Below are 22,186 nucleotides of genomic sequence, written 5' to 3' on the forward strand. Positions count from 1 at the left end.
TAATCGATTCAGCAAATTTAACAAATGGTTCAGGTATCTTCTGTATTTTATTATGCTACAGCGCTAGCTCACCAATCTTTTTAAAAGATAAGCTTGTATTAGACAAACGTTTAATCACCGTTAGCCATTAAACCTCCTTTAAATTCAGTTTGACTAACCAAAATATAAAATACATGTTTACGTGAGAGAAACTCACTACATAAACGCTGCTAAGTTGGACTCACTTGGGCGTTAAATTTCTGTGAACTGAAATTCGGCCTTTGTGCATGTTTAAATTAAAAATCATATGTAATAATTTTTGAGTTTCTTCTACACATTTAATTAGTACGTATAACATTTTTCTTTCATTTCGAGTTTTGTACCTCATACTATGTAATTAAAAATGTAGGCAACATCAGTATTTAATTGATTTCCCGCTCTCTCTAAGATATTGATCACTGTTCGTTATCTTCGACCTTTACACACACACACACACACACACACACACACACACTTGTCACTGCAAAAAAAAAAAAAAAAAAAAAAAAAAAAAAAAAAAAAAAAAAAATCCAGAGTTTTGGGTAACAAACTCGCCAAACAACAAGTGCTAGTCGGCAAGGATTTTTGGAAACAACAACTGCAATGTTGTTCAAAGTTAATGATAATGTTGACAGAAACTGTGATGTGAGAATTATATTTGCTGCGTTTTCACCATATACTAGGAACTGTCATTCGGTTTATGCAAATGATAACTCAACAGAGTTCACGACTACTAATGATTGCAAAATAAAAAAAATCAAGGCTGTTTAAGATCCAAATTTTAATGGTTACCTTATATCCTTTTTTATAACATTTGCTTAATAAATTATATATTACTGCCGTAAATGTTCAACAAAAAGTGATTTGGATTAACATATCTACAAGTTAAAATTATTACTTATAGTCAAGATGTTTGTGTTTGGGGTGTATTCTTTTTGATGTTTAAAAAAAATCGTTTTTTCTCGGTTCTTTTTTTCAAGATTAATGATTTTTCTTTTCTTATTCGTGTCTATGAAAATCAAGAAAATGAAACAATCTACTTCCGCTGACAAAATTATCGAATTTCAATTAAATCAGACGGTAAATAAACCCAAGGTATTGTCTGCATGTGTCTTCTTTCTTTTTTTCTGCTATTAACAGCCAGGTATCCCATCAAATATGCATGAAATTGGCCCAGGTATGAGAACACAACAGGTAGTCGAAGTCATTATTGAGCGCCACAGAACCAAATTTAATTAACCCATTCGATTTTTACAATTATTTATACCTACCCTTTATTTCTTGCTTTACCACTAATTAAATAAATAATTAAAGATGATACGTCATCAGTGATGGAAAAATCTTCCGATATATCTTAGAACGGTGTCTTTGATGAACTAAAGCAACGCCAAAAGATGAGCACTGCACCTGGGATATTATTATTTTTGTTACTTTTTACACATGCTTGTAGTCAAATCACAGAAATTCAAAGACATTCTAAAATCGTTGCTTTTAATGTGAATTCAAACCTTTCGTACAGTGGACATGAGCTTCGAAACCATCAACTTTCTAATTTCTCGACAAAGTTCCAAGCCACTCAGTGCGCCATGGAATGCCACAGAACGCCTCGATGTCAGTCGTTTAACTTTGCGTCAAAGACTCGTCAGTGTCAACTAAACGACGCTACGCATGTCGAATTTCCTCAGGATCTGACCAATGACTCTAGTACGACTGGAATTGTATATTACACGAAAGACGCAATCACAATAAGTCTGGTAAGTAATGTCACATACCGTAGTTAAAATATTTAAATAACGAATGCGACGTTTTACATAATAATATCATTTATAAATTATGGAGAATCTTCAAACGGACTTGAAAATAATGATATATTGCTACTTATAATACAAGTATATGTCCTTTTAAGATTGATATCTATTTATAGTACAGATGATAACAAAACAGTATACATTTAATATATAATTATAAGTTGATATATCTTCTGTAAAGTCTTAAAATGCATTGAGGTAATTTTCGAGAAATAAGTGAGTAGCTTTCAATAAAGAGGCTCGATGAAGGACGACTGGAAAAGAAGTCTCTCGAAGCAAACAATGTCAGGTTAATAACTGATAAATTAATAAAATACGAGCTTGAAGTGGGGGTGTCTGAAATTGAGTTAGGTACCTTGTGGAAAGAGAAAGGAGGGGTGCCTCCTTGATATATCCCCCCTCTTTTTTATTTTTATTCATTTTCTGTAATAATTTTGCATTGTAAATGTACCTCTATACAGTTTGTTTAAAATGTATATATATTATTAATGTACCGTGTGTACCAGTGTTTTAGTTTGGGTGAATAAATTGAACTTTAACTTGAAACAATATCAGATAGAAGAATTTACGCATTATATACTAAGAATTCAGGTATATAGTGTCTTCAGGGGAAAAAAACTTAGAAAATGGGGAGGTGTATGTACACTATCCATAGGTGCATGTATAATAAGAAGTTGTTTTCGAATCCTTATCGCTCTCGAGAGCTACCGATCTATTTATGGTTGTGTTAGAATTGCTCATGGAGAAATGGGACGGTTTTGGGGGGGGGGGGGGGGGGTCGGGGGGTCGATTGAATAATTCCTAATTGATAACATACATAAAAGTTATGAATAAAAGATTTTAAAATTTGCTTAATGCTTCCGTTGAAAGATTGTTATTACGTTTCAATTTGTTTTCATTTCTCATCAGATATTTATTATCATTATTTTTTATTCTATAAAAAAATGTTGCATGAACCACTCCCTACCATTGGAGCGTATGGTCGGCGGAAAGGGTAAAAAAAAAAGGACGATGCAAAAGGAACAATTAATTTTTCAAAAATGATATTGAAACACAAAACAAACAGCTTAAAATAAAATGAGCAGACTATACTGCAAAATCAGCAGACTATACGGCAAAATCAGCAGAATCCAGTTGCAAAACGTTTTGCACAGAATAATTAAAAGAATCAAGTTATCATAGAACAATTTTCAGATTACGAATTTTTAATCTATAAATTAAGCTTCATATGTGTATATTTAAGAAATTACAAAATTGAACCCTTTGACTTTCCATATTTTACAGACTCACGTGTCATCTAGCGTGAATTCAGATTATTACTGCTCTTTTTTTGCACGCCATTTAGCGTCAATTTAGTTAAATGACTGTTGGTTTTGTATCATTTTGCAAGTCTGTTGATTTTGCAATAGAGTCTGTTGATTTTATCTTAAGCTATTTGTTTTGAATTTAAGTATTTTTTTTTTTTTTTTTTTTTTTTTGCAAATTAATCATTCGTTTTGCATAAACGTCTTTTTTACCCTTCCGCCGCCCATAGGGGTACCTTATTAAGATATAAACACCAAACATAATGAGTTTCCGGATATTAATTACAGTACCAAAAATGATTAATAAAGATTGAAAAAAGTTTAAGAAGAATTAAATTTTATTTTGCATATACTACCGTTGCAAATGACAAAATGGTATTTTTTCTGCACTTAACTTTTATTATGAAACATGATTATCCAGGGTATGTGAAAAGTTTATATATGCACATCCTTTTTTGTCAGAAACCATTGACTCAATGAGACATTCATAATTAATTAATTTTAATTATTGCTTTACATTTGTCTTCTTTATCTTGAACAAAATTATTAGATGATGATAAAATTTTTTACATTCCATTATCTTCAATTTAATCCATGAATTAAATTATTTTTATTAATATTTAACAATTCACTGAAAATTAAAGAATTTAAAAATTGTACAGAAAAGTATATAAGCTTTTTTTGCAATAGATATGTATCATATACTTTGTTAGTAAGTCACTGTTTATCCTTTTATCTTAGTGAGATTTAAAAAATCATGGATATATGACAGAAGTCATAGAACACAAGTTTTGAAAGTTTATTTAATCCCTAATTATTGATTATAACAGTACCTTGCAAGAAACCTTGTTAAAATACCTAAACTTATTTTGTTTAGGAAACTAAAAGACAAGTTGCAGCAAAAACAAACTTTATCTTATGGTACTTTTACTTCGCTAGCGAAGGTATTCAGTATTGCTAATGAGCTGCTATCGTGCGCTTCGTTCCTCAGATCACGGAAAACATATCTCTGTTGCAGATAATGCATACGTTTGGAGCGATTCAGCTGCTATGAAATTACAATTTACCAAAGGCTTTTGTATGGGTGTAAAACTTTTTAAAACGTCACATTTCTTTAAGATTTTTTATATGTTTGGTTAAAAAAATTTTAATTTAAAAAAAAAGAAAAAAAAGTGATATTGCTTTTTGTAATTTTAAAATTTTAGTCCAGGAAAAAAAAATTAAATTCCAAACGTTGCATTTTTAAACCTTTACTTGATAAGTAAAATTAGGTTAACTATCTGAAATGAAATTAAATATTTTTTTTTCGGATTTATCCTAAACTTCAAAATTTTAACTTTTGAAGTGTTAAATTTTTTTTAGGTTAAGAAATTTGACTAAAAGACTAAGTAGTATTAATTGTTTAAAAGAACTATGAGTTCAACCCGTCATTCAATTCTATTTCTATTTCAAATATGTAAACATTTTTTACAAACATGAAAAGAATATGAAAAATTGGCATGTGCTCGTAAAAGTGGCTACATACTAAAAGTAGGCAAAGGGGTCGTGAATATTTTTGTCTATACGATGTGGGATGGATTTTTTTTTCTTTGTCAGTCTGGGTCCCCTTTTGAAAAAGGAAATAATATATTTGGTCAAAATTGTTGATCGTGTCCCATCGATCTTCTAAGAATTTCAAATAAAAATATTAGCGTTCTAAACTTTGCAACATTTCTTAATTTTGAAATTGATAAGTGTTACACAGACCCATTAGATTAGAAATAATCGTTTTGTCAAAGATCAGAAGAGCTTATGCAATGGTAAGGTGTCAGCCGTCCATCCGTTCTGTTTGTTTGTCTGAAGACATTTTGTTTAACCGTTACTCTTCCTACAGTTTTTGGTCTCTTGTAGATTACACCAAGATACACAATACTATGCCTCGGTTTTTTGGATTTTGATTTCGGTAAAAGATATTTCCATGGTTACTAAAAACAGAAAAATTCTCTGAAATTGTTTGCAACAAGTATTTCCCCTACCTTTCTGTTCTAATTTTAATAAAACAATTTCATGTAACGGTTTTAAGTATTAATAAACAATCTTGCAAAGATGAATAAAAATAATGTTGCATGGAATTCTACCAAAATGCTACTGCTTATTTTAATATCAGCTTGGAAAACTTAGATCTACATTGAATGGAATGTGTATGAAAAATTTGCTGTAGGATGCCATTGGGCCTTGTGGAAATCACCCGTGTAAGAACAATGGGCGTTGCTTGGATACGGTATCCGCTGTAACCGGAAACAGAACCTACTTCTGCCTGTGTCAGAATGGATGGAAAGGAGATGTCTGTGATATTGAAGGTAAAAAAGAACCTTCCATTTCTATGAAAATTTACCAAGGAAAACCGACAAAACCTGTTGCTTAGGGAAGATTCATTTTAAGTTAATTGTATATACACGCGCGATTTCTTACCCAAAGCATCGTATACTCATCATTTCTTGCTATTTTAGAGGATAGTTTGGGCTGGGCGTCATGGGCTGAGTGGTCTCAGTGCTCTACCTCTTGTGGCAACGGTTACCATGTCCGTCAGAGGAAGTGTAAAAACCTAGATAATGGAGCAGATCTGTCCTCATCTCAGTGCTATGGACGTGATATCGAATACAAAGCATGTCAATTTAGAAAGTGTCCAAGTAAGATGTTAAAAATACTTTATGAAAGCTCTAAAATGTATTTCTAAACATCTTTATATAATGGGCGTCTTTGCAATCACTTCTGTATCTTTTATTGAAATTTTGTTTTTGGAATGAATATGATCTGTATCTTTTAGTGTGGGAAGACTGGGGAACGTGGGGAGAGTGCTCTACCCTGCACACCTGTGGAATAGGCTCTCGCTCTCGCACACGGTCTTGTGGAAATGGTGGAAAACCCGGCATTGACCGTTATTGTCTTGGTCCTGTAAACGAAACAATGGCATGCGATGGAGTTCCATGCAATGGTACTGATCTTATCACTTTAACTGCCTGCATTTTATCTAAGCAGTTTAAAATAATTTAACATTAGACTTATCAAATAAGGGTTCAGAGTAAAACCAGGGAAAATTAATTCAATGTCATTAATTGATCACATTTTACTGTCCACTAGGAATGGTACGTTTGAAGAACGGTGTAAAGTTCGGAGAAGGACGTGTAGATATATTCAATAGCCATACCAAGAAATGGTTACAAGTATGTGGAGAGAAGTGGAATCAAAAGGCAGCAGACATCGCGTGCAAACAACGAGGTTTCCTTGGAGCCCATATCGGTAAAAAAGTATTTTCCATACTATTTGTTATAGAATATCTTGTTTACTCTATTTCTGTGTACTAAACGTATAATGTCCACAAAATAAAGAGTGTCTTCTTGATCTTCTGATTATTTTAAGCACTGACCAATGGAACGTATGGCAAAGCTGAGGACTTGGATATTGTGACACTGGAATGCTCAGGAGACGAATCTTTTCTTCATCAATGTCGCCGAGTGGAATCTGACCAGTGTTCTGTTATCGCTGGAGTTCAGTGCATGGGTAAACAGATGGCTTCGATTGTTTGTTTGTTTATTGTTTAACGTCCCTCTCGAGAATTTTTCACTCATATGGAGACGCCCAGATGGTTTCGTAAAAAGATACACAATTTTTTTTTTGCGATAAAGATATTGAAAAAAATGTTTGTGTGATTAAGGACATCCTATCTAAATATGATTCAATTTGCCTTGAAGTCTTAGAAACTTTTTAAGTATAAAAAAAAAACATGCATTTTTCTTAGAATGCCTGGATACCTATAGTTTTTTTTTATTCCAAGATATAACTGTTGATCAATTTTAATAAGAAAATCCATACCTGGTACTTTTATTTGCGTTTCCTGAAAAAATATTTGAGATTTGATAATTTCCCTATATAATATGATTAACTGTAATGATGAACTTTTAAAAAATACAATTGGGTAAATACTAAATACTTTGTGAAATCAGAGATATTCTTGTGAGCATTTTTATTACTTAACTGCTGATTTTCAAAACCTGAGGAATGGACAACCTTAAGTAGATAATTGTGAGGTAAATTTCTTTTGCAGTGCGTGGGGCATGGAGTTTATGGTCTTCCTGGGGAGAATGTTCCGTCACCTGTGAAAACGGAACTCGCACGCGCACTCGTGTCTGTAACCACCCTCCTCCAAATTTTGGCGGTCGTAAGTGCCCTGGTGATGACCTTGAGTTTAAACCATGCACGATGAAAATGTGTCCAGGTGTGTTGAAAATATATATTTTTTTCTCTTTACTGTTAAAGCAAATATTTCGTCATTAAAATTAACACAATTAAAACAAAGAAAATAAAAGCACAAGACAAATATTTCTTTGTATACCAGTATATTTCGTACACTATTATATCTTTCACAAAATTGTAATACACACAAGTCTATTGTACTTTATTTATTGATTTATAACATACTACGTATTATATGTGTTTTTTCACTGTTTCACTATGATATTTCATCACTTTTCTGAGCTTTCTGGAGTTCACATTTTCACAATTACGTCTTCATGTGTGAGACAAACTGTATCAATATTCTTTCATACTAGTACTATACACATGCATTAAATTTCATTACCACAACACTTTATTAAAACTCTTTCACATATTGCAAAATTTTGCTTTGAAATTTACAATACCTGTTTGATCACAGCAATTTCAAATTTTGCTTATAAGAAGGTTTGGCAGTGTTTTCAAAGGGAAACAAAAATCTTTTTCTTCTCCATTTTTCTACGTTATATAATTTTTGCATTTTCAAAGAAAACGTCCTCAGTCACTCTTTGCTCGAAAGTAAGAGATTGACTAAATGTGACGTGATTTCTGTAGGAAATGGCGTTTGGTTAACATGGGAAGCTTGGTCAGCTTGTACTGCTTCATGTGATGGCGGGACAACTTCCCGCCAAAGACAATGCGACACGTCTCGGGGGTCCTGCTTAGGCAGTGCTTATCAAAACGAGACTTGCAATAACGTCTCTTGCTATGGTAAAATAAATGTGCATATCCCTTTTCCAGCTTCAGTATTTCCCGCAAATTCTCAACCACAACTATCAAACTTCTTTACAAATCAAAAGCCTGCTACTGCTATGTCCAAACACACGGTACCTAGCATGTTATTAGCATGTTTCCTGTGCTCGGAACCCCTATATGTGTACTAACTGTCAATAACATTAACTCATAAGCTGCATGTAATATTCAATGTGACAGTGGATGGTGTTTGGGAGGACTGGTCGACTTGGTCAGATTGTTCCGTATCCTGTGCCAATGGGACCAAATATAGAACCCGTTCTTGCATTGGGCCATACCATTACGGTCAAAACTGTACAGGCGACTACAAAGAAACAACATCTTGCTTTCCAAAAGAGTGTCCAGGCAAGTTAATCTGTAATTACCGATTTAATGTTTAACTTCAAAGATTTGATGGCTTTATATTAACATTTTATTACGTTCCTTTAGTTGATGGGGTTTGGGAGAAATGGGCTCAATGGACCGATTGTACAGTTACTTGTGGTTACGGCACAAGGAATCGTTCTCGCACATGCAAAGGACCATTCTATGAAGGAAAAGAATGCGTTGGACCAGAAGATGAAATTGAGGCATGCAATGCATTCTCCTGTCCAGGTAAACATTGTCATGCAATGTAAATGCTTTTCCAGTATTGGAAAAATAATTTATCCAAAGGGTATATGCTATGTGTGATGTATTTACTTAGTGGATGGTTCGTGGAAAATGTGGAGTGAGTGGGATACTTGTTCAGTAACTTGCGGAGGTGGAATACAGAATCGGACACGAGAATGTAACATGCCAAAACATGGTGGAGATGGATGTATAGGACATTCTGAGGAATCAAGACGGTGCAACGAAGATCCTTGTCCAGGTGAATGTTAAAAGAAAACTTTTTACATTTTGGTACCTATGCATTGATGAAATATGAAGATTGATATAAAATATTGCCCAATTGTTTTTTTTTGTAGTGGATGGTGTGTGGACTGATTGGACGATTTGGTCGGATTGTTCTGTGACTTGTGCCAACGGTACACAGTGGCGAAACAGAACTTGTGTGGGTCCTTTGCACGGTGGTAGTGACTGCACGGGAAACAATACTGAAGAAAGAGTCTGCGTCACTACTTCATGTCCAGGTATAAATTGCAAAAATCCATTAGGTAAAGTGATCTGTTCTTTACAAACGAAATAACTCTCTAAAAGAATTTTTCTTTCAGTTGATGGTTTTTGGAAACCGTGGACTGAATGGGACCACTGTAATGTAACTTGTGGTGGAGGAGAAAAGGCTAGAAGGAGAGCGTGTAATGAACCACTTTTTAACGGAGATCCCTGTGAAGGTCCCGATGAGGAACGTCAAACATGCAACAACTTCGAGTGTCCAAGTAAGGACAATTCATAGTATTTTTTTCAAAAGAAGGCTTAATAATACCAATTGCTTTCACTTTCTTTGTTGGTCTGTTTATTAGTTGACGGCGTTTGGGAAACTTGGAGTACGTGGACAGATTGTAGTCGTCGTTGTGGCACCGGAGAACAGACAAGATCACGGAATTGTACGGGTCCTTTCTATAATGGCACCGACTGTCAGGGAGATTGGAACCAAACAAAATTATGCAACACTCATTCTTGTGCAGGTAATGGCACAGAATTTTTATGTTTTCATGTAAATACTCTACGGGTAAGTTACACACAATAGTTTTTTTTCGAATTGCAGTGCAGTGAAGTGGCTTTTTTCGTATAACCAACATTTTGAACTTTAAGGTTATGAACAATTTCAGATATTCACGAATATATATTTAAGAAATGAGATGTAAGTCCATCTAGAATATTAGTATGACAAAAAGAAAAAAGGAATTGAATTGAATATTTAGTTAATAAACACTCTAAATAAAAGTTAACCCAAGTGACTTCTGAAATGTTCCATAACTGTATCTGTTTTTCCTGTGTGCTTTGTGTGCTGTGCTGTGTCGTGTATTTGCTGTGTGCTGTTTCACAGTCGATGGTTTCTGGCATGAATGGTCCAACTGGACCTCCTGTAATGTCTCTTGCGGAGGAGGATCTGTTTGGCGCAGACGCCGTTGCGAACAACCTTTGTTCGGAGGCAACAACTGCTCTGGGCCGTCTTTAGAGATGCAAGATTGCAACACATTCCCCTGTCCAGGTAATGTGTTGTTTAATATTTCTTTGCATAAGCTTTGATTCTTTTTTGGACACTCTTTAAATGTCCATGACTTCGTCTTTCAGTTGATGGTGTTTTTAAAACTTGGTCAAATTGGTCCGAATGTACCTTGACTTGTGGGAATGGCACACATTTTAGAAATAGGTCATGTGAGGGTCCTTATTTCGGAGGGCAAAATTGCACCGGTGAATGGGCCCAAGTGAAAGATTGTAATACATTCCCCTGTCCAGGTAAAGACACTCATTATAACTTATTGCTTATAAATATCGAAATGAACAATGTTGGCTTTTTTCTTAAATTTCACATTTATTTCTTTATAGTGGATGGGTTTTGGCAAAGCTGGTCAAATTGGTCAGATTGTTCCCATTCTTGTGGACGAGGTTTCATGGTTCGTACGCGAATCTGTGAAGAGCCTCAACACGGCGGTGCAGAGTGCATTGGTTCATCCAGCGAAACAACGTCGTGTAATCCTTCCAGTTGTCCTGGTATGTTAATACTACTCAGGGTGTGTATCGTCTGCTTTTGTATGCTATGGTGTAAGCTTTCAATGGTTTATCTGCTTTGATGATTTTTTGCTCATGAAAACTAAAAATTTATAAATTTTGAATACTTCCTTCTGTCCATGATCTATACACAGCTTATCCTCTAAAAGTGTATGAACTTCATATAAATTATGTCACTGTTGTACTCATTGTAGTCACTTGCTTTTGTTGCTGTATTTTCCTCCTTCTGTAGCAAAGACGCTTTACCCTTCCTTCCTATTAAATACTATTAAGAAGGAAGAAGGATCTCCGTCAATGCTACATTGGAGTAAACAGTCTTTCGTAAGTAGTGGTAGATAAGTGTTTTCTATAGTGGATGGTATATGGAATACATGGCAAGAATGGTCACAATGTGACGTATCTTGCGGGTTGGGTACACAGTCCAGGAACCGTACTTGTGACGGACCGTACAATGGCGGGAAGAATTGCACAGGAACAGATGAAGAAAGTCAAGAATGCTTTCCTAAGGAATGCCCAGGTATCTTGGCATTTTGATTACCACAAGATATACATTCAGCCTTACTAACACTGTATGCTTCGAACACATTTTTAGGTCACCTGAGTCACTCAGGTGACCTATTGCTATCCGTTTTTGTCCGTCGGCGTTCGTCGTTCGTCGTGCGTTAACATTTGAACATTTTTAGCTTCTTCTCTGAAACCACTCAACCAATTTCAACCAATTTTGGCATATAGCACCTATGGGTGAAGGGGAACAAAAATTGTGAATTTCATGGTCCCTGCCCCCCTGGGGCCTGAGGGGTGGGACTAAAACCACCAAAATTAAAGCAATCTTTAAAAATCTTCTTCTTTACTCCTGGACATCAAGCAGTCAAACTGTTGGCATGATTGTAATAAGCAATGAGCCCTCTACCAAAATTGTGAAATTCATGGCCCCTGGGTCAGGGGTTTGGGTGTTAGGGCGGGGCTATATACATCATATAGTGAAAGTGCATTATTTCTTTGAAAATCTTCTTCTCTGCTCCTGGGTATTAAATAAACTAACTAAGTACATAGTTATGATGAGCATGGCTGCCTCTTCATAAATTGTGAATTTCATGGTCCCTGGGTCAGGGGTTCTGGTGTTAGGGGGTGGGGGGCTCTATTGATTATATAGTGAAAATGCATTAAATCTTTGAAAATCTTCTTCTCTGCTCCTGGGTATGAAATATACTAACTGAGTACATAGTTATGATGAGCATGGCTGCTTCTTCCAAAATTGTGAATTTCATGGCCCCTGGGTCAGGGGTTCTGGTGTTAGGAGGGGGGTGCTATTGATTATATAGTGAAAATGCATTAAATCTTTGAAAATCTTCTTCTCTGCTCCTGGGTATGAAATATACTAACTGAGTACATAGTTATGATGAGCATGGCTGCCTCTTCCAAAATTGTGAATTTCATGGCCCCTGGGTCAGGGGTTTGGGTGTTAGGGCGGGGCTCTATTGATTATATAGTGAAAATGCATTATTTCTTTGAAAAACTTCTTCTCTGCTCCTGGGTATCAAATAAACTAACTAAGTACATAGTTATGATGAGCATGGCTGCCTCTTCATAAATTGTGAATTTCATGGTCCCTGGGTCAGGGGTTCTGGTGTTAGGGGGTGGGGGGCTCTATTGATTATATAGTGAAAATGCATTAAATCTTTGAAAATCTTCTTCTCTGCTCCTGGGTATGAAATATACTAACTGAGTACATAGTTATGATGAGCATGGCTGCTTCTTCCAAAATTGTGAATTTCATGGCCCCTGGGTCAGGGGTTCTGGTGTTAGGAGGGGGGTGCTATTGATTATATAGTGAAAATGCATTAAATCTTTGAAAATCTTCTTCTCTGCTCCTGGGTATGAAATATACTAACTGAGTACATAGTTATGATGAGCATGGCTGCCTCTTCCAAAATTGTGAATTTCATGGCCCCTGGGTCAGGGGTTTGGGTGTTAGGGTGGGGCTCTATTGATTATATAGTGAAAATGCATTATTTCTTTGAAAATCTTCTTCTCTGCTCCTGGGTATCAAATAAACTAACTAAGTACATAGTTATGATGAGCATGGCTGCCTCTTCATAAATTGTGAATTTCATGGTCCCTGGGTCAGGGGTTCTGGTGTTAGGGGGTGGGGGGCTCTATTGATTATATAGTGAAAATGCATTAAATCTTTGAAAATCTTCTTCTCTGCTCCTTGGTATGAAATATACTAACTGAGTACATAGTTATGATGAGCATGGCTGCCTCTTTGAAAATTGTGAATTTCATGGCCCCTGGGTCAGGGGTTCTGGTGAAGGGGGGGGGGGGGGACTCTATTGATTATATAGTGAAAATTCATAATTTCTTTCAAAATATGTTTTTTTAACTCCTGGTTATAAAGCAAAGAAACAAGTGTATAGTTATGATGAGCAAGGATGCTTTTACAAAATTTTTAAAACTTGTGGTCCCAGGGGTTCTGTTGTTTCTCGGGGGGGGGGGGGAGGGGGGGTTTGATTATATAGTGAAAATGTGTGAATTCTTTGAAAATCTTCAACTAATTGCATAGTTATGATGATGAGGGTATACCTCTTCCAAATTTGTAAATTTTCATGACCCTAGGTCATGGGTTCTGGTGTTAGGGTAGGGCTGTGTTAAATAGTGAAAATGCATTATTTCTTTGAAAATCTCCTCTGCTCCTGGGCATATTAGAAGCAAACAGAGTAAAAGTTTTAATATGCAAGGTATTTTTACCAGAATTTTGAACATCTGGACCATTTAGTCAAGTGTTCTGGTCCTTGCCAGGGCTCTATTAATTTGTATTCTACTGAGTGAAGTTATTCACCTTTGCCATTCACCTTTGATAATTAATCACTATAGATAATGTATTTGAAAGATTAATAGAATAAGAAAATAATGCAAGAACATTTATTGTATAATGCAAAAAGTACTTTCATAGTTTTAATAATCAGGTAGACTTGAGAATAATAGATGAATAAAAATGAAACAAAAATAACATCTTTTTAAATGTTCTTCAAAGGCCAAGTGAGGCCAATGTGAGAGGTAATAATACAGACATCTATTATGATCTTAATCGTACTATTTTCCTTGCTATTGGGCAACAAAGCTTCGTTTATCAGTTTATGGATCCTCTAAATTGTTGTACTCAGGTGACCGTTAAGGCCCTTGGGCCTCTTGTTAATATATATTTTTAGTTGATGGACTATTCACTGAATGGACAACCTGGACAAACTGCCCCGTTTCATGCGGTGGGTCTATGCGAAACAGGAGTCGAAGCTGCATAGGTCCATTCTTTGGTGGCAAGGATTGTATTGGACCGCGGAATAATAGCGAGACTTGTGGAGACTTTCCTTGTCCAGGTAAATTCCAGCAATATTCAATATTATCAATAGAATAGTAAAATGTATTTTAAACTTTCATTAAAGCACATCATTTATGTAGTTGATGGAGAGTGGAGTCTATGGTCTTCATGGGGCATCTGTTCAGTATCATGTGGGAAAGGACAATCTCAAAGATACCGTTACTGTACGGAGAATAAATTTGGTGGACAAAATTGTACAGGAGAGTCTATACAACTAAAAGATTGTAACGATTTTCCATGTCCTGGTAAGAAAGTAGAAGATTGTAATGTACCTTTTTAACACGTTACAATTGTCATTGTACAATTCAAATATTTCTATATATCTATTTATAGTTGACGGTGTTTTCAATCCATGGTCCAAGTGGACAGAATGTAGCATGACATGTGGTACGGGGACACAATTAAGAAACCGAACGTGTGATGGCCCGTATCACAATGGACAGGATTGTGTGGGAAATGTCAGTGAGATTCGAGAATGTAACACACATAACTGTCCAGGTACTACATTTGTTTGAGCATCGGTCTGAATATTCATATTTTTAGAATCAAATTTGTGCATAAATGTATATGCATGTATTTATTAAGAACCACAATAAAAAATCTATACTTTCTTTTATTAGTGGACGGCGTATTTATGGAGTGGTCAGCGTGGACAGACTGTTCTTTATCCTGTGGATCAGGGGAGCAAAGCCGATCACGTTCCTGTGTTGGACCTTTTTATGGAGGAAGTGATTGCATGGGAAATTTTCACGAGAACAGAACATGCAATGATCATAATTGCCCAGGTACAGTGAAACTTGATGTAATTGAACTCTATGTGTAATGGAAAGTCAGTCAAAAACTTACTTTTCTTTATCTATGCTTTATTTTAGTTGATGGAGTTTGGAATTCTTGGGGTACTTGGGAAGGTTGCGACGTCACTTGTGGAGGAGGGAATCAATCACGTGAGCGCACGTGTCTAGGACCATTTTTTGGTGGTGCTTCTTGTAACGGTTCTTGGATTGATTATCAGGAATGTAACACTTTCCCATGTCCAGGTAAATAAACAAAACAAATTACTATGAATCACCCTCTGTTCATCTGTCATTTTCATTTCATAACATCATCGCACGGTTTGTTTCAGATCTCTTGTGACATGGTTGAAATTCTGCAATTCCGACAAGTCAGTATCGTTCGTCAGCGTCGCTTAGTAAATACTGCCACGCTGTAGAAAGTTACTACACTACATATGACTGTTGTTCTGTCCGTGTCGTAGTCTGCAGTAGTTGCTTTATATGTAAAATAAAAGATCGTTTTGCAGGCACCCTATTTAGTATTGGTGTTTATAGAGAGCGTAATAGTTTCGTAGAACTGTTTAATTTTGTGTGGAATGATAAAATACTACGTGATTGTTACAGTGGATGGCCTTTGGCTTCCCTGGGGTGATTGGGGTTCATGTAATGCCACTTGTGGAGGTGGAACACGCTTACGTAATCGAACATGTGATGGACCTTTCTTCGATGGTAAACCATGCGAGGGTGAGGAGGACGACTCAAGCAGTTGCAACACTTTTCCCTGTCCAAGTATGACAATCTTCTTTGTATGAAATAACGTCATAATTATTATTGTATTATTAACTATCTTTAATAATTTTGTAATTACACCAGTGTGCTAATGGAAAATAATAATTTAAGTCGATGGCATTTGGAATACCTGGTCAGTATGGGATAACTGTAGCGAAATTTGTGGTGGAGGAAATCAGTCGAGATATCGCACATGTGATGGCCCCTACCACGGCGGATTGAATTGTTCCGGAAATAGTACTGACACCAGGGACTGCAATACACATCACTGTCCAGGTGATGGAACTTTGTCATTATTTTACATTAAATTTTATGTGTTTTTTTGTTTACATACATGTATGTGCTTAAAATTACGAGAGCAAGATCAAATCAGCATTTACTTTTATTTATTAATATTTTCTTTTGAACTGCCCACAGAAAATTTGGAGAAATGTGAAATTGCTTTTGCCTTCTAGTGGATGGATTGTTTGGCAACTGGTCGGAGTGGTATGAATGTAGTCTGACGTGTGGAGGTGGAGTTCAGTGGAGAAACAGATCCTGCATCGGACCTTTCTACGGAGGAGACAACTGCTCAGGGGCTTTTGAAGAATCGACCAGTTGTAATGAACATCCATGTCCAAGTAGGAAGCATTTACACCCAAATCCTATTTAGAGTTATGTTAAAATATGAATCCAGTGTACTAGTTCTCTTTATCTCTTTTTTTCAGTTGATGGAGAGTGGATGTCTTGGGGTTACTGGGAATCATGCAATGTCACTTGTGGAGGAGGAACACAAAGGAGGAATAGGACCTGTGATGGGCCGTATCATGGCGGAGCAAATTGTACAGGTCCAATAGATGACTACCAGGAATGTAATACACACCCGTGCCCAGGTGTGTAAAAGAATTAGATTTTAGAGAATCTTTTAAGTTTTTTTCAATGAGTTTGTATTCATATTTACAAATTAACATCTGTTTAAAACCAGTATTTTTTTTCAATTTCAGTGGATGGCGTTTGGAAAAACTGGAATGACTGGGAAGTGTGTAGTTTGTCTTGTGGTACTGGGATACAGATCCGCTCTAGGGATTGTCTTGGTCCATTTTATGGAGGATCGAACTGCACTGGACCAAGTGAAGAGTCTCAAGAATGCAATCCACAACCGTGTCCTGGTCAGAGGCCAAGAAGAATATTTCTTTTACAGATGACGAAATCTATGATGTTTTTTCGCGTTTCAATGTTTTGGTGTTTTAGATATAGTTTTTCACATCTTGTCAAATTCTTATAAATTCGTGTCAAATGACACGAGTTTGCAGGAATTTACTGCAATTCACTGTGTGTTTCTTGCTTTCAGCACTCCAGGGAAATATAACATTTTGGATATTAAGATTGTGACAAACAATCTGATCATTTATGTCAAAAAAAATCTAAAAATGGAAAAGTGGAAAAATCATATAAATTGATAAACAAGAAAAGTACTTGCTTTCTGATGAATGTGTCATGGTTAAGAATATAAGTTATTTAGTTAAATATTTTGAAATAATTTATCTTGAATCTTGTTTGTACTAAATACATTACACATATTTGGTATATCCATAAATGATATTTTTTTTCACTTTGTCATATTAATGCTGACAATGTTACAGTGGACGGCGTGTTTAAGGAGTGGTCGGTTTGGGGGACTTGTGATGTTACTTGTGGGGGCGGATCTCAGCAGCGTAGTCGTACATGTGATGGTCCCCTTCATGGGGGTAAGAATTGCTCTGGGGCATGGTCAGAAACCCAGGATTGTAATACACAAAACTGTCCAGGTAGGTAAATTCATTTTCAATGATTTTTAAATGGACAAAAATTGCGCCCTTTCTACATAAGTTCCTTGTTGATGGAAATAATTTTAGAATTAAAACTACTTTTAGACAAATGACGAATGACTTACTAAGTCGCATAGACAAGTAGTATTGGATATGGATTCACTCGTATTTACAATTCATTGCGAATAAACAGTACCTGGTGACGACAAATTCTTTCTTCAGACATAGCTACGGGTTGGAGTTCATGGTTTCCTTGGTACGCATGTAGTGTTCCTTGTGGCGGAGGAATGCGACTGCGTAGTAGGGTCTGTCTTGGTGGTGTTTGCGTTGGTGGTCAATATTCAATTCAAGGTTGCAATACCCATCCCTGTCAGTCCGCAAGCTCTTATATAAAGCGTCTGATTGGTCGTCCAGGTATCACATGATACTGGTGAAGGAAATTTGTTGTGATAAATTTCTCGGTGATGGTCTCCTGAGTATGCTTTGTTAATTTGGATATCATTAAAAACTCTCAGTAGTGCACTCACATTTATTCTTCTTAAAAATGGGATTGAAAGATTAAAACAAATTCAAATCAAATACTAATGCACTCTCTAGTTTAGATATGAATAGTTGGTGACATTATTGTTTGATTTGGAATGGTGGCGGATGTTAACAGATGAAATTGATGAAAAGTTCAACAAATCAACAAATTCGGTGGTTTTAAAGCAAGACCATTTCACCCTTTCTTACAAATAAATGTAAAATATTACAGACATTGTGTAGCACATGTATGTTTGTTGCTGATGTGACCACGTATGCAACTCAGTTTGCAATATTCTCGTATACAAAAATTGCTCAGTAGAACTTCATATTTATTTTTTTAATCCTGATATAGTTTAAATTGTGGTTACTTATTTGATTTATCACAGAGGACGGCGTGTGGATGACTTGGTCCGTATGGGGAGATTGTTCGGTGACCTGCGGTGGGGGTTTACAATATAGAAACAGGACTTGTGATGGACCACGATACGGAGGCGCGGACTGCGAAGGGGCGGATCAGGAACAACAAGAATGTGGATTAAATCCTTGTCCGAGTATGACTAAGATTATGTTATTTATAATACCAATTTGTAACAAATAATGAAAAGAATAATTGTAGTAAAATTTTACAAGTAAATGATTTTAAAAAAAAAGATATTCATAATATCACTTTTATTTTTTTTTTTCATATAGGTCATTTGAAAATTTGCATAGGCTTGAGTGTTATCTGTTTAACGTTGTGCGCTTTCACCGCAAACCTACCACCCCTTTCTCTGCATTTTTCCCATTTATTCTTGTATTTATCATTATACATTGCTGTACTTTTGTATAACATCATTTTCGATTGCAAACCAAATTAAACATTGGGTGGAAAAGAATTTTTTTATGAATGCTTTTCTCAGTTCCTGGAGACTGGATGACATGGTCGGGTTGGTCGAGATGCAGCGCCACCTGTGGAACAGGAATAAGATGGCGAACTCGAGAATGCAATACGACTTCATATGGTGATCTCACTGCACCATGCGAAGGAACAAGCAATGGCACTGAGGACTGCAATACCTTCCCGTGCAGGCCTTTTGGTAAACTAAACACTATATCTTTTCTTTGGTTTCTTTGTCATCATCAATATATATGTATTTTCGATGGTGGTTATCGGAGTGAAACAACTGCGATAGTGAGAGACTTTTAAATCTTTTTTTTTCTCATCTGAATTTACGTAAAATTTACGTCAAATATTTATAAATTGCATCTTAGGAAAGCTGGCTAGAAATCCTCAAAATTGTTCGAACTTTTTCTCTAGTATGCGATACGAACCAGTGACTTCTGTTTGTTACTTGCAGCTTCCACGTGCAGTGAGCTACGCGAATGGGGAATGATAGAAAGTGGCATGGTTCAACTAAAACCCGAACGAAAAGACAAATGGTCTGGGAAACCTGAACTACAACCAGTATGGCTGCATTGTGATATGGAAGCAGAAGGTGGAGTGGGTTTGACTGTGATAGGTAAGATATGGAAATGATATGGTGCTCAAAATGTGTTGATTCTTGTAAATGACAAAGAAAGTTCCCTGATTCGTCAAGGCAATGAATTGTGGGAATAGCATATGCTAGTATGTGTAATCATAATTTCTTTTAGGTCATAACCGAGAATCACGTACCAGAGTATTTGGATTCGAAGGTGCAGGAGAGTACATAGCAAAATTGAACTATAGTGTTTCCATTGACCACGTGATTGCAATTATTGATGCTTCAAAATACTGCAAACAATATCTAAGATGGGAATGCAAGGGCTCTGTTATACACAATCCTCATCAAATGGATTCTTGGACAACATTTTGGACAAATCGTAGTAGCGAGTTCAGTAACTACGAAATACCGTCTTCTTACTTTGCTGGAGCCAAGCCAGGTAGTGGAAATTGCGCATGTGGTGACACTGGCACATGCGCAAATGCATCTCTGCCCTGTAATTGTGACAGTAACGACTTCAAATGGCGATCAGACGAGGGATACATAACGTACAAGGATGACTTACCTATACTGGCTTTCCGCGCAGGAGATACCGGTGAGTTTTAACTCTCTAAATATTCCATACGTATATTTCTATGTCTAAGGTATCCAATTTAATGTAAATTCTTTAACACTTTTTTTCTACTCATTGACACTATTAAGGTAGCATTCACTTAGATTTTTTCTCTTTTTTCTAAAATGGGGTTTACAAGTGCACATTGTTCCATGAATCTTGTTTAACATATCATTGTAAAGACATGTACTAGTATTAATCATCCTTATCCATACTAGTATATCCTTTAATTAAATCAAAATATTTGCATGATGTTCTTAAGAAGTCATAATTTAGATTTTCATTTTGACATAATATGTTTATATTAAAAGGACATACAGATAAAATGTTCACATGCATTATAGCTCTCAAAAATATTCACATAAAAAATATATTACATTTTTTAAGCCAGCAATGTCCCACACATTGAAAAAAGAAGTGCATATTGTTGCTTTGTGTAGATTAAGCAATATTTGTTTTTGTCATGTTTAAAACACTGCAACCGGGCTTTCAAATATTTGCATGCGAGCCAGAAATATTTCGAATGTTGAACATATAATAGTGTGGTACTAAAACTATTTCGTAAAATTATATGCTTAATAAATGAAAGAATAATGTAATTTCTTTATGCAAACACAATTAATATAAGGAAAACAATTAACATTTATTTTCCATTGCAATAAATTATTCATATTTTGTTTCCAGCAAAGAGGTAAAATTCGCCTTAGTATCTACATAACAAATCGTAAAATTTATGACAAGAAATTGCAGTAGAAAATTTAACTCAGACTAGGAGTAGGGCTCTTTATTAAATCCGATGACCTTATTTCTAAAGGTAGCGCATCTGAGGATGGATACGTCACTATTGGACCAGTGTTGGCGTATGGAACCTTGGAATAACGTTTGCTTGCTAAAGAAATGGTCGAATCGACAACCGGAAACTGGAACTACGCCTTTATCTGGATATCACCGCACATGCCCCATTCATTACTCACGATTTACAACAGTCGCCTGTCTTAGGGCAAACAATGTGTAATGATTGGGGCATGGTGCATGATATTCAAAGAAAGAGGACAATTTTCTTTCGTTTTTTGTGCTTGTTTTTTATTTGTGTTTATATTGTCTTTGTAGGGAATGAACCTATGGAGCAGGGAGCGCATACAATAGGGCGTGTTCGTTGTCAGGGCGTGGCGTAGGGAATAGCGGCTGTAACAGCTTTTTGCGCGCATTTCCTTCTGTCTTTTAACTTTTCATTTATCATCAATACACACTCATAAGAAATGGTATCTATTTATTGAATTTCAATTTTTGACGACGATTATCTGTTTGCTAATACAGGTCATCAAGAGACAGAGCAGGGCTATCACACAATCGGCGCACTTCAATGTTTTGGGGTGTGAATGTAAGGTGTTTCGTCTTGTACGCCTTTGGCTTTCAGATAGACAAAGTAGCGATGCTTCTGCTTATGTCTCATGTTTTTATGTTCGTCAGTGACGTCTTTTATATTGTGTATCAATTTGACCAATCACTGAGTCCGTTATACTACATGCACCAACAAAATTAACAGAAGCGCAGATAATTGGTCTCCATTTTTGTAAATCTACCCTAGGGGACAGTTCGACTGCGCTTAAAAATAGAATAGTAAACATTTGTAAATAAGGTAGAATTAATGAAACTTGACGTTTATTACAAACATGTTACAACTTATGAATCATGGAAAATTTAAACAAAATTCAGTGATGACGTCAAGATCATTACAGAACGGACTAAGAATAGCTTGTAATGTATATAACTTCTTTGTCATCATAGTTTTGTTAACTGTTGTTATATTTTGTTGCCAATAAATGTTGCAAAGCAGTATCTCTAGATTTGATTTATTTATGATCAGACAAGGGCGTAACCATATGGCGTCTGTGAGAAAGAATATACACATGTACCAGTACCCCCCTCCCCTTCACACACACACACACACACAAGAGAGAGAGAGAGAATGTGGGATCTGTTTCGATGTAGTGGAACAATTATGCAATTA

General features: G+C 35.9%; 1 protein-coding gene across 1 annotated transcript; it reads left to right on the forward strand.

Annotated features, from left to right (window-relative positions):
* The first annotated feature begins 1,412 nt into the window (after positions 1 to 1,412).
* On the forward strand, positions 1,413 to 22,016 carry LOC133184364 (SCO-spondin-like). The gene is made up of 33 exons (XM_061319412.1): positions 1,413 to 1,772; positions 5,331 to 5,469; positions 5,620 to 5,799; positions 5,937 to 6,104; positions 6,251 to 6,409; positions 6,530 to 6,670; positions 7,215 to 7,385; positions 8,375 to 8,539; positions 8,624 to 8,788; positions 8,880 to 9,044; positions 9,142 to 9,306; positions 9,388 to 9,552; positions 9,637 to 9,801; positions 10,164 to 10,328; positions 10,412 to 10,576; positions 10,667 to 10,831; positions 11,202 to 11,366; positions 14,059 to 14,223; positions 14,306 to 14,470; positions 14,559 to 14,723; positions 14,846 to 15,010; positions 15,098 to 15,262; positions 15,623 to 15,787; positions 15,899 to 16,063; positions 16,243 to 16,407; positions 16,495 to 16,659; positions 16,771 to 16,935; positions 17,410 to 17,574; positions 18,486 to 18,650; positions 18,999 to 19,175; positions 19,437 to 19,598; positions 19,732 to 20,157; positions 21,286 to 22,016. Exons 1-33 carry the CDS (start codon positions 1,413 to 1,415, stop codon positions 21,348 to 21,350), a joined length of 5,778 nt encoding a protein of 1,925 aa, XP_061175396.1. The 3' UTR covers positions 21,351 to 22,016.
* The last annotated feature ends 170 nt before the right edge of the window (positions 22,017 to 22,186 follow it).

Source organism: Saccostrea echinata, unplaced genomic scaffold, assembly GCF_033153115.1.
Source record: "Saccostrea echinata isolate AGI-Se365-2 ecotype Australia unplaced genomic scaffold, CSIRO_AGI_Sech_v1 ptg000010l, whole genome shotgun sequence".
In the NCBI taxonomy this organism is placed as follows: domain Eukaryota; kingdom Metazoa; phylum Mollusca; class Bivalvia; order Ostreida; family Ostreidae; genus Saccostrea; species Saccostrea echinata.

Excerpts from the sequence above, each read along its gene's own strand:
- LOC133184364 (XM_061319412.1), top strand. The coding sequence starts at position 1,413 with ATGAGCACTGCACCTGGGATATTATTATTTTTGTTACTTTTTACACAT. Across the intron at positions 14,471-14,558 it reads TAACGATTTTCCATGTCCTG|TTGACGGTGTTTTCAATCCA; the intron begins GTAAGAAAGTAG and ends ATCTATTTATAG. Across the intron at positions 17,575-18,485 it reads TAATACACAAAACTGTCCAG|AGGACGGCGTGTGGATGACT; the intron begins GTAGGTAAATTC and ends GATTTATCACAG.